This window comes from Coffea eugenioides, chromosome 8 (genome assembly GCF_003713205.1).
Source record: "Coffea eugenioides isolate CCC68of chromosome 8, Ceug_1.0, whole genome shotgun sequence".
NCBI lineage: Eukaryota > Viridiplantae > Streptophyta > Magnoliopsida > Gentianales > Rubiaceae > Coffea > Coffea eugenioides.
Genome location: NC_040042.1, coordinates 10196707 through 10209581, shown reverse-complemented (window position 1 = coordinate 10209581; position 12875 = coordinate 10196707). Strand labels below are relative to the sequence as shown.

At 35.8% G+C, this 12875-nt stretch overlaps 3 protein-coding genes across 3 annotated transcripts; 2 read left to right on the top strand and 1 right to left on the bottom strand.

Annotated features, from left to right (window-relative positions):
- The first annotated feature begins 3384 nt into the window (after positions 1 to 3384).
- LOC113780212 (putative disease resistance protein RGA3) lies at positions 3385 to 4943 on the top strand. Its single transcript, XM_027326026.1, has 2 exons — positions 3385 to 3655; positions 3802 to 4943. The coding sequence occupies exons 1-2, from the start codon at positions 3385 to 3387 to the stop codon at positions 4941 to 4943; spliced, it is 1413 nt and encodes a 470-aa protein (XP_027181827.1).
- Positions 4944 to 5625: 682 nt separating this feature from the next.
- LOC113780211 (putative disease resistance protein RGA1) lies at positions 5626 to 6897 on the top strand. The gene has a single exon (XM_027326025.1). The coding sequence runs from the start codon at positions 5626 to 5628 to the stop codon at positions 6895 to 6897; it is 1272 nt and encodes a 423-aa protein (XP_027181826.1).
- A 295-nt stretch (positions 6898 to 7192) lies between these two features.
- LOC113780210 (protein TPR2-like) lies at positions 7193 to 9351 on the bottom strand. Its single transcript, XM_027326024.1, has 7 exons — positions 9323 to 9351; positions 8878 to 9109; positions 8628 to 8789; positions 8435 to 8542; positions 8156 to 8302; positions 7425 to 7535; positions 7193 to 7306 (listed from the first exon to the last, which is right to left on the bottom strand). Exons 1-7 carry the CDS (start codon positions 9349 to 9351, stop codon positions 7193 to 7195), a joined length of 903 nt encoding a protein of 300 aa, XP_027181825.1.
- Positions 9352 to 12875: the final 3524 nt, after the last annotated feature.

The following is a 12875-nucleotide window of genomic DNA, read 5'->3' as shown; positions in this document are numbered from 1 at the left end:
GTTTCAATAGTTCCTCAACTTTTACCAGTAATTTTTCTATTTGATCTCTAGCTTTTGAAAGTGTCTATTAGGTCCCTTAACTTATAAATTTGGTTCCAAATTGTTCATATCCCTTCAAGCCAAATCCTAGTGTGGTAACGTTCATTTGATTTCAGGTATATTTTCCTTCTCAAAGTTTTGAAAATAAAGGATAACCATTTTGAATAGTTTTTTAGTTAAGTATTTTATGGTTGACCAAGTTGAGTAATAAAAAATAACACTATTCTTGTATAAATTTACATAAGGTAAAAAAATTACTATTTAGTAGTGCATCACAAGCTAAGCATTACCTTATGCTTATAATTTTGCTACCTTTGTTTTTTGTTATTAGTATGCAATCATCATTACTATTCTATTAAAGCCTAATAAACCTAAACTAGTAAATCTAAAAGTAACATTAATCTAACAAGAATAATGAAAATTTGTACAGAAATAAATTTTTAAAAAAAATTCTTTTAGCAATTTAACATTTTTAAGACAATACTATACAAAAGATGATAAAATGTGAAAACGAAATATTGTAAAAAGATTAAAGTAAACAAGAATCCAAATGTCTTTTGTTAAGGTACCCTTTTGTTAAGCTACCCTTTTATTATCTTCTTCTTCTTCTTCTTAAGGTACCCTTTTGTGCTACACCTGTCATTGGAATCCAAATAAATCGATTAGCCCCACAATAGAATGATAATAATTATACCAATTTACTACATAAATCAATAAATGTAGTGAATAAAAATCAATAAAATTAGTGATTCCTTACCTACTACTATTACTTTCTCTTGTATATTAGACCATAACTGCGAAAGTGTTTGCTATTATTAAGTTGCTTCTTTCTTTGGTTGAAATTATTATCTTTGTCCAAATGTTTTTCTCTTCTACTTATTAATTTGCTTCATTCTTTGGTTGAAATTATCATCTTCATCCTAATATTCTCTTCTGCATAAATTTTTGAGTACATAGCTTTCCAATATACGAGGAGTTTCTGCACATTTATCAGAACAGTGCCAAAATATTTAAACTTTCTCAAGTAAGTTCTCAAGTTCTTTTAACTTGTATATCAAATAAGATTTGGCTGAAATATAGCTTCCACTATTTTGTTCTCTAAATATCTTCTGCTAATAATTTGTTTGTCGTCAAATAAATTTTTGGGCTGGAATTTTGCTTCCACTTTTTCTTGTATATTTATGCATATGGTTTCCACTTTGCTCTTTGATCTTGACAGATATCGAAGTCGTCTTTGGCTTAGTTCTATGAGTTTATAGCTTATAGTTATGCATAAAGTAATGTTTTAGATAACAATTCCAACACAAATATTTTTTAAGTTATTGAGTGTAAAAAGAAAGTTCCATATCCCTAATTTAGGTCTATACTGATTTTTAAATTTCTCAAAAAAAAAAAGAAAAACCATTTAATTTGTTTGCTGCATGATGTTCCCTTTGTTTCCAAAAAATTGCATGGATTGCTTTTGGAAATGCCTCTAAAAAACTAGGTATCAGACTTCAATAATCTCTCAACTTTGAGCAATAATTTTATTGCATCTACAAAGTCCTTCAACTTATAAATTTGATTGGTTGCTTCAAATCAAATCCAAGTTTGGTAATATTCATTTTGCCCTTAAGGTTTGATTTTTCATTTTGCTTATCAAAGTCTAAAATAAACTATTTCAGCCATTAGAGGGATTTACTTTATTGTATGATATTTAATAGTTTAAGTATTTAATAATTGAATAATTTGACTAACAAAAAAAATAATTAGAGTGTGTTTAAATAGAAGATTATTTGAAATACTATTTGAAAAAATTTGTTACAGTATTTTTTGAGATGTGATGTATGTGAAATATAAAAGTAGTTTAAAAAGTAAAAAAATTAATTGAAAATAGTTTTCATAATGCAACCAAAATATTATTTCGGATAACTTTGTTTTCCAAACACACTCACAATATTTCTAACGATTTACATATACTAAAAAAATGAAAAATTACTCTTTAACACATGACAAGTTAGCATCGCCTTATGTCACGAATTTTGCTAACTCATTTAGTCTTGTTACAATGTTATCATCATTATTATTCTGCTTATAATATTATAAACCTAAAAAAATATATCTGAAAAGAAACATTAATCCAACAAGAATAAGAAAAGATTATATACAAAATAAACAATAAATCTTTAATGTTTTTTGTATAGTTGTTATTATAGAAAAGATCATAAAGTTTGACAATGAAACAATTATAGAAAAGATACACGCAAATAAAAATCCCAATACCTTGTTTTGTTTTATTTTCCTTCTTCTTCTTTGTGTGCTTCTTTTTTTAAGTACCCTATTTTGGCTAAACTTCTCATTAGAATCTAAATATATCATTTAGCGCCAAATTAGAATGATAATGTGCATAACAGTAAATTGGAATTAATATGCACAACAAAATTTTTTTTTTTTTACTCTTCCATCCCTCCCCACACCTTTTCCACCCTGAACTACCAGGCACAAAATTTGAATTCTGAACCTGATAGTAGTGAAGATTCTAAGATCCCTTCTCTCACCATTAGTAATCAAACTAGTCAACAACTAAATATTTATCGAAACCATTAAAGTGGCAAATTTGACTACTTTTTAAGTTAACTTGGGAGGAGCTAAACTTACATTAAAATGAATCTTAGTATTATAGAATGAAATTTTCTTGATTAGATTCAGTCTTTGGGACGAATTAAAACCAAATTCAGAATTTTCCACACATATTAAATTATTCAAATATGTCAACTATTAGATAATAACTGAAACTAATAAAAAGGACAAATATGTTTTTTATTTAAACTTAGAGTAGGAAAATAGACATTAAATTGAACCTCGGTGGGAAAGTAAATATTACCATAATGAGATTTAGCTTGGATGCACTATTCATAACTTAATTTATAAGTTGAGGAACTCAATTATACAAGTCGAAAGACCAAAAAAAACCATTGGTAAAGGTTGAAGGACAATTGGGAGTCATTTACCCAAAATTTTACTCGAGATAAAATTGGTGTTTGAAAGTATATCCTACAACTAGTAATATGTTTCTCGATTTTGTAACCAGGCATGTCCACCAATTATTCTGAAACTATTTCTTTGATTAATCGATAAATATTCTTGGTGGTCATTAACTGGCTGTCTAGAACGAATCGGATCAATGTTTTCATGTTAAATCAGAAGATATTTTTTTGTTCGTTTACTAGTAACAGAAAAACAGCTTTTGCTTCTAACTATGTTCCAATTTTTCATTTTCTATTGGGTCTATCAAGTTATAAATCTCTAATAACTTGATTAACATTGATTTAACTTTCTTGAACTGTAATTTTCAGGTCACACGTGATGGAAGCATTTGTGGGAATTCTCGTAGATACTTTGAATTCCATGATCAAGAAGGAGCTTGGATTGCTTTGTGGCGTTCGAACCGACATGCAAAAGCTTTCACGTTTGCTCTCCACCACCAAGGCAGTGCTTGAAGATGCAGAGCAGAAGCAATTCACAGAAAAGGCGATACAACTCTGGTTTAAGGAGCTCAATGTTGTTGCATGTGAAATCGATGACATATTGGATGATTACGCAGCTGAAGCCTCAAGAGTCAAGTACAAAAATTCTGGTTGTTTTAGTTTGATGTGTTACCTTGTAGCAGGAAACTTAGTGTTTCGTCACAGGATTGGGACAAGGATGAAGGAGTCCCTTGAAAAATTTAATGCAATAGCTGATGAGCGAATAAAGCTTGGTTTGAGTGAGTGCTCCCTATAGTGGGTGTTGGAGGCCTTGGAAAGACAACACTTGCCCAATTGGTCTTCAATGATAAGCGGGTAATTGAGCATTTTGAGCCAAAACTCTGGGTTTGGGTCTCAAAGGATTTCAATGTGAAGAGGATTATAAAAGCCTTAATTGAGTCTGTAGAAAAGACTTCTATTGGAGACTTACCCTTGAATGATCTCCAGATAAAACTTCAAAGTTTATTAGAAGGGAAAAGATACTTGATTGTACTGGATGATGTCTGGAATGAGAATCCACAGGAATGGGAGGATTTGAAATCTGTTCTGCAATGCGGATCAAAAGGTAGTTCAATTGTCACGACAACTCGCATGGAGAAGGTTGCTGAAATAATGGGCACATTAGAGACACATCGTCTATCGAGTTTGTCAGATGATCAGTGTTGGTCACTGTTCAGGCAACGGGCATTTGATTGTCAGCAGAAGCAAGACAAACTTGAAGCTGTTGGAAAAGAGATTGTAAAAAAGTGTGGTGGTGTTCCACTTGCTGCAAAGGCTCTTGGAGGCTTTCTACGATTTAAGTCGGAAGCGGAATGGAACTCCGTGAAATGCAGTGAGCTTTGGAACTTACCTGAAGATGAAACAGATATCTCGCCCGCATTGCGATTGAGCTACCTTAATCTTCCGGTAGAGTTGAGAGGTTGCTTTGCATATTGTGCTGTATTTCCCAAGGGCTATGAAATTGAAAAAGAAGAGGTAACACATTTGTGGATGGCAAATGGATTGATTACTTCTAATGGAACGATGGAAGTGGAAGATGTTGGTGATGCTGTGCTGACTGAACTACATAATAGATCACTGTTCCAAGCCGTGGAGAAATATGAATCTGGCAGTGTCCCTGCTTTTAAGATGCATGACCTTGTCCATGATCTGGCTCAATCCGTAATGAAGGCTAAACACGGTGGAACAGAGTCAAACAGAACCATGATGTTGGATATGCCACATGATCAGCTAACAGTGGCTTTTCCTATTACAATCACAGGCATTGACCAGTTTTCTTCTTTCTTGTCAAAATGTGGTTCCCTGAGGGCACTCATTATAAGGTCACCGTGGTGGACAGCAAATAAGTTTACAGAGTTGCCACCTGCAGTAAGTGTAGTGGGGGAAATTTCCCAGTAGCCACGTGTCAGTTCGGACATGATGACCTGTCAGTTCGGCCAACCAATCTACGGATTAGCTCGGATATTGTGATATGACAGCTCGGAGTAGAGGGAGGTCAGCTCGGCTGTAGCCGCCGCCTCTCCATGAAGTGGGCCTGATGGGCTGCCGCCTCCGGATCTTCAGGGGTGGTTGTATGAAACCCTAGAAGGACTCCGAACCCTAAGGGGACTTTGACTCCTATATGGAAACTACCACCCATTAAGCCTATATATACAGCACCACAAGACGACACAAGGTACGTCATCTTTAGTACTTCCTACTGTTGCTTTACTCTTGAGCTCTACTGACTTGACCGTCGGAGCTATTCCAGGGACCGTAGTCCCGCCGTCGTTCTTTCTTCGCAGGACCCTCAGCTCGGTTCACCCTCTCAGGTCGGCTGCGCCTGACCAGCTCGGCCCGTCGCAGCTCAGCTCGGATCTGGTTTTTGGTTGTCGCATCAGTAAGCAAATTGAAACATTTAAGGCACGTAAATCTTTCAAGAACCGACATTGTTGAACTACCCAATTCAATTTGTGACTTGTGGAATTTGCAAATTTTAAACCTGAATGACTGTGTCGGTCTTCGGAGTCTACCCAAAGGCATGAGATTCCTCAGAAATCTTCGACATCTTTGTCTACAGGGGTGTGGGAGTTTGACTCACATGCCGAGTGGAATTGGGAAGTTGACTTGCCTGCGGACGTTGAGTATGGTCGTCCTGAGTGGCAAAAAGGGCTTCCGACTAAGTGAGTTGAGAGACTTAAATATGCTTAGAGGAGAGCTATCAATTGAGCACCTTGAGAGGATTAAAGACAAAAAGGATGCAGAAGAAGCTTGCTTAATTAAAAAACAGAGTCTCCGCGAGTTGCGTTTGCATTGGCATTTCAAAAGAATGCTTCAACGGTACAATGATGAGGAAGTGCTCGAAGCCTTGAAACCCTGCCCCAACCTTCAATTGCTGAGTATACAAGGCTTCAAAGGTTCATCATTATTTCCATCTTGGATTTCAACTGTAACAGAAGTTTTGGTGCGGAACAGTGCCACGGAGTACATAGTTGGGCCCCAGGAGAGTACTGCTACTACTCCAGGGGTGAAAAAGCTGACGTTACAGATCATGCCCAACCTAAAAGGAATGTTAAGAAGAGAAGTCCAAGGTACTCTCGGGGTATTCTCTCAACTTCAATCCTTGTCTTTCTTCAATTGCCCAACGTTGACATTGCCTTTGCCACATATGCCGTCCCTAAAGGAGTTATGCGTCGACAGCTGCCCGAACATGGCGTGGGCTTCAATCTCCAATCTCACTAGTCTTAACTCCCTTAGAATTGAGGACATTGAAGGATTGAGTTGTTTTCCAGAAGAGATGCTACAAAATCTTAGTCTTCTTGAATCCCTGGGTATTAGTGACATGAAGGATCTGCAAGCCTTACCTAGAAGCTTGGCTAGCCTCACGGCTTTGAAGATGTTGGCCATCGTGGAATGTCCCAAGCTGGAGTCTCTGCCAGAAGAAGGATTGCGAGGCCTTGCATCTTTGCAGGAACTCTCTTTGTTCGGATGCTATAATTTGGTGAGTCTCTCAATGGGGACTAAAGCCCTCAAATCCCTGACTCATCTAAGCATCGACGGGTCAAACGCGACAGCTCTGCCAGAGGAAGTCAAACATTTCCCCGCACTACAGAAACTGGAGCTGATTGATTTTCACAATCTAACTTCATTGCCAGACTGGTTTGGAGGCGGCCACCTCACTTCTCTTCAAGACCTGACACTATGGTCTTGTCCGAAGCTTGAAACACTTCCATCCAGCATTCAAATGATGAAGACACTCCAAAGTTTGACTATACGTTACTGCTCCCTATTGGGACCACGGTGTGAAAGGGGAGGAGAGGAATGGCACAAAATTAAGCACATCCCGAATCTGGAATTGATCGCAGAATATTAAGCACATCCCGAACCTGAAGATTCAGTAATACAATTAATATATTCATGTATTACGTAATAAAGTATTTGTGTACTGTCCTGTAAGTGTGGCGAAGACCAACACTGTTGATATGAATTTATTCATTTGCTAGAGCTTGGATTAAATGAAGAAGATATTTGGGTTTTTTCTCATAATGCTATTACATTAAACCAATTAATAGCATTAGGTGAAGAGGGTAACAACAGACCTTAAACCTCATCATATTGAACAAAGAGACCTTGCCACCAGATGCAGACATGACGTAAGAGTCATTCCTTCATAAAGCAATGCATGCGGGTGACTCTTCTGCTGGTTTGGCTTCACTTAGATCATTGGACAGGAGAGCCCTGCTACTTGGCTGCCACATCTGAGGAATGATGGATGCAATAGACTGATATGCGCAGAACATACAACACGGAAGAAAGAAGATACAAAAAATGGGATATATGAGATAAGGTTAAACCGAAGGAAAAGAGACAGAAGTGGAAACAACATGCTGAAAATCCAACCTTTCCAGAAGGATTCCGTTCACTGCGCTGCCATTTCCAGAGCCTATGAAGAGCATTAGAGCCCAACGCCAACAGAGCAAGACCAGAATTTGTGTAAAGCAAACGCAAAATCTGTAATTCCCATATTTTTTGCTAAACAAAAGTACCAAGGGTATCCGTTGATAAAGAACTTTCAAAGCATTACACACAGCAAGAAATTCTATCAAATATAGGATAATCGCATTTGACACTAAGACTTACACACTAGATACAGATACCCCCTCAACTTCCGATTGCAGCACTTTAATACCTCATTCAACTTTTTAGCGCATCATGATATCACACCAACACCAGGCACAATAAATACATTTTCATCAGGAGACCTGAATGCATATACATCAATAACCTTAACTCACCCTCTCTCTCTCTCTCCACTTTTCTCATCCTTATGCCTTTGGAAGAGGTTTAAGGTTTTAGAAAGGAGATAATCTGTGATTGAGAGGTTTGGTCATTATGGTGGCTTGAATGCAGCTAGCGAAATTGGCAACTGGCTATAGGGTAACTGGTTGGGAGGCGCTAAATTGTTGCTGGGACATGTTACATAAAACAGGAAGTGGGATATGCTATGCTGTTCACTGGCTGGGTTAAGTTGACTTATGCAATCAAATTCTGTCCTACAATGAATGCCTTCCCAAGAAAACGAAAATTATTTCAATAAAAGTGAGGTTCCCACCCATGTACCATGCATATACCTTGCTAGCAGCCAGAGGGTCAGGCAACCTTAGCGTCTTGAGTTGATTTGCCTCAGCTATATCAGAAAACTTCCAGCATTTAATTCTATCAGCATTATCTGAAATCCTTGGTTTGACATCAGCTATTGTGCTTCCATCCATGGCAGCCTGTAAATGAGTCAGATCAATGAGTGAGCCAAACAGAGCACAGCAACAACATTGAAGATGGATGTACAGACAGAAATCATCAATTAAAAGACAAAAGTTTTTAAAGATAATGGAATGGGAAAAACAGAATACAAGATTTCCAATGGATAATGATTGTTGAATTCTGTCGGTTCGTTCAAGAATTGAAGCAACAGGGGCAGCAACATGACCAATAGGGCCCAAAGAACCATCAATTGCAGGCTGCAGAAAACAATGCAAATAAATCATGTGATGCCTTCTGCAAAAAAAAAGAAAACAAATAAAAAGAGAAGTGCAGGTACTTAACATTGACTTGTTCAGAGAAAGCCCTGGATTCCTCGAATGTTCTGCTCTCCAGCATCCTCAACAAGTATTGTCCATCTGTATTCACCAATATTTTGATTCCATTTTCTCTTGTTGTAACAGCAAGCAGTGATCCTTCTTTGTTGAATCTCGGGCTAGGACTTCCCTGAAACGACAAAAAAAATTCATTAATTTTGAATTTGCAGTAAAAGGCTTATCAACAAAATATGGTTGTTTTCAAAAGTGATACTTACAGGCAATCCCCCATCAGCATCGGTGAAAGTTATCGCGTGGTTATTATCCATGTCCCAAAACTTAATCTGAAACTCATCATCAGCAGCTAAGAAACGATTCCTTCTATCAAATTGCACCACACCCAGTGACCGTTTCCTAAAACCAGAGTATGTCTTCTTGACGGCTCCTTCTCTCTCATTCCATTCAACAAGGTGGGATTCACCTTCTTTGCTCGTCCCACAAGAGAACAATCTGAAGCAATAACAGATTGATGAAGCAACTTTGGAGAAATCAAAAAAGAAAAATTTAAAAAGTCAGATAGCAGAACCACCAATGCTTTCCAAGGAAAAAGTATGCAAAAGAAAAGATCACAGAGTGCTAATTTTCACCATGATAGATTTTGGCTTCAGAAGAACATCTCAAGGGTTACACGAAATGTTTAAACACTATTAAGTTGTTCCTTACTTCAGATTTACAGCTTTCACAAGTCGCATAGTCGATGACTTGGGGACTGAGAAACAATCTATGTGGGGACTGGAGTTGGGCATGTGGTGACCAATCAGTCACTAGGCTGTGAAAAGTCCCCTTGAATGGTGGAGCTTTCGCTAGTCTAGTGTCTTTTAGCTGATTTAAGCTATACATTACTAAAAGAAAAGAGGATATATACACCTAAAAATTAAAGGCTCAAGATCTCGTGCATCCTGATGCAATGCAGCATGTCATGCATCCACACTTTCTATTGGCTGGCAGAACTAATTACAAAAGTTTTGAGCTTGGATCCGTTAAAACGGAGGGAATGAAGGAAAATGGAAGTTTGGATTTAACATTTAACTGAGGAAATTACTCTGGAAAATGTGTAATTTGGCGAGAAAGAGAGCACAAGAACTAACAAATAGTGCAGGAACCATTTCTTCATGCTAATAAATGTCGACTGCCAATCAATTTCAAATTGCAGAGGAAGATTCTAAGCTAAACCTGCGGAACCAACAAATCCATGGTCTTTTTCCTCCTCCTGCGATCAAGACTAAGTAAAATTGCGAGAAAATATGAGATTGAACAATCCCAGCTTTGTACTTTCTTGTGGGAACATTTTGCACCCATAAGTGTTCCTTTCACAAGTATAATAAAATGTTTTGGGCAAATTCCACTTTACCCCCTTGTGGTTTAACATTTTTTTACATAATCCTCTTGTGGTTTTAAAAGCTATACAAAACCCCCTTCTAATTTGGATTAAAGTGTCAAAGTGACGGGAATGACCATTCGTAACGGAGTCACCTAAAATGTCAAAAATACTCTTATGTAAAGTTGAAAATTATTTATTAACCAAAAGGGTTATGTGTATATTTTGAAAACCATAAGAGGATTATATGGTAAAGGATTAAACCATAAGGGGGTTATATAGTAAAATATAAAAATCATGCGAGATTAATGTGTCATGTATTTATAAGGATAATTTCGCCATTTTTAGAAGTTTCGTTACGAGTAACTATTTCCGTCACTTTGACACTTTAATTTAAACCATGAGGGATTATGTATAGCTTTTGAAACCATATGGGAGTTATGTAAAAAATGCTAAATTACAGGGGGTAAAATGTAATTTGCCCAAATGTTTTTTAAAAAACTGCCCTAGGTACATCTTACTCATTTTCCAAAAACTGCACAATGACAAGTCTTTCCTGTTACTGAATCAATAAAGAATTACACTCATTTGATTTAACTTGATAAGATTAATTTGGTTATTTAAAAATTTAAATAGTAAAATTTGTGAATAGTAGATTATATTAGGTGACTTGAAGAAGAGATTATTAGATTCAGGCATAAGGTTGTTTATCCCACGTTGGTTTAAGAGTAAGAAAAAGAACGCTTAATACATAAATAATGGCCCGAAACTTTCTACTTTAAAATTTTTTGGGCCAAGTTTGGATTTCTGATATGATGTATTAATTCTATTTGGCCTTTCGGGTTCCAAACAGAGACGGGGTCCTATGGTAGAGCCACTTTTGACCATGGTACATCCTGAACCTGAAACTTCCACTTCAACACGTTAAACAGTTAAAAAACATGGGATAATTTCACTGATAATATCACTAGCCTCCCTTGAAGTTTGTAAAATTACACAAACCTCTCTTAAGGTTAAGATTTTGATAAAAAAATTAGTCCAATTAGAAAAAGTAACATTAAAAAAGTACTTTAAAAAAAGAGATGAAACTTTGATTCCATAAATATCCCTTATACATGTATATAAATTATATTAGTAAAAAAAATAATTAAAATTTAGAAATAATTAATACACATATTTTATCACTCACAAAGTTCACATTTAATAAATTAGACAACACAAATAAATAACAAAACTACACTAATGATCACAAGATTCAACAAAATAGACTAGTCATCTTTTTTAACATGATGTTTGCTATGATTTTATGATTTTAAACACAAAAATTTTTTAATTTTGCTTTTCTTTTCCCTTCATTCCCCAAAATAGACTAATCATACCCAAAATATAAAATCCACCCCACTCTTAGTTCTTAAATTTTAACCGTTGGCACTCTATAGCTAAAGTATGAAATTTATCTAGTAGTTTTAATTCCTAAACTTTGAGTATTTCATTAGTTTTGATATTTTTGTAGGATGGATTTTATATTTTAGAAAGTAAGGTGTGCAAAACTAAAGTGCAATGTATTTTAAACTTTAGGAGGTAAAGCGTCTAAAAATAAAGTTTAAAAATTGAGTGGAAGGTATCTACTATTTAAGGGTTCAAAGTAAAGTTTACTTTAAGTATCTTGTAGTCATGTAGTAATTTCGATCTACTTTCTTATTCCATTGCTTGGAAAAATTCTAGTCTATAAGTCAACAAGTTCAATTATTGTAATACAGCACGGCCAGGAAACATATAAGCAGCCCCCCGGGGTTAGATCACCCGGTCTGCGGCTGGAAAACCACTCGCAAGGTCGTGGGATCGAACCTCACCTAACGCCTGGGTGCGGTTGGGGTGGCGCTGTACTCCAGGCGCAGGGGATTAGTCGGGCCGCCTTCGGGTCTTGACCCGGACACCCCTGTGTTGACAAAAAAAAAAAAAAAAAAAAAAAAGGAAACATATAAGCAATTTCACTCTACTTTTTTTTATTCAATAACAAATAGTGACCCCTTATCTATAGAAGTTGACCTTTGACAAAAAAAAAAAAAAAAAAAAATAGTGACCCCTTACCTGCTACTACTACTTTGTCCGTTATGATGGACCGTCTCCATTGCAAAAAGTCTTGCACTTATGGTTTGTATTTTGGTTGAAATCATCATCTTTCTCTGAATGCTCTCTTCTCCTTATACTTAATTTTGAGTGAGCAGGTGCACGACATACTGGGAATTTTTTGCACGTTCATTAGATCATCAGCTATTACAAGAAAATTCATTTTCTCCCAAGTAAGTGCTGAATTTTGTTTCATTTTCTTAAACTTAAAGTTTTTTTTTTTAAAATCGTAGCTTCACCATATGGAGCGATTTCTTTTGCAAATTCTACAGATCAGCTATTGCCAGAGTACTCATTCATTCAAAAGTAAGCGCCGAGTTTCTTTGTATATAATTATTTTGAGTACTATATTTCATGAAAGAAGTAAGAAGGGTAAAATATATAAATATTTAAACTTGATGAAGGTATTATAAATTTTGTTTGGATAGGGTATTATTTGAAATATTATTTGGAATAATTACTGTAGTACTTTTTGTGATGTGATGTATGTGAGATAAAAAAGGTGATTGGAAATATAAAAAGGTGGGTTGGAAAATGTGTTTATGATGCAAGCGAAATATTATTTGAGATAATTTTACTATCCAAACAAATTGCAATGGTTATCTTGTCGGCAGATTTTAAGAGTCCTTTTGGTCATATTCTCAAATTAAATTCACATTGGATGGTGAACTAATAATTGTTTTAGTCTTTTAGACTCTTAGATTGTAATATTTTCGATCATTTTAAAATTTGAACCACTGTCGTTTCTTAAGAGCTAAAATTGTAGGA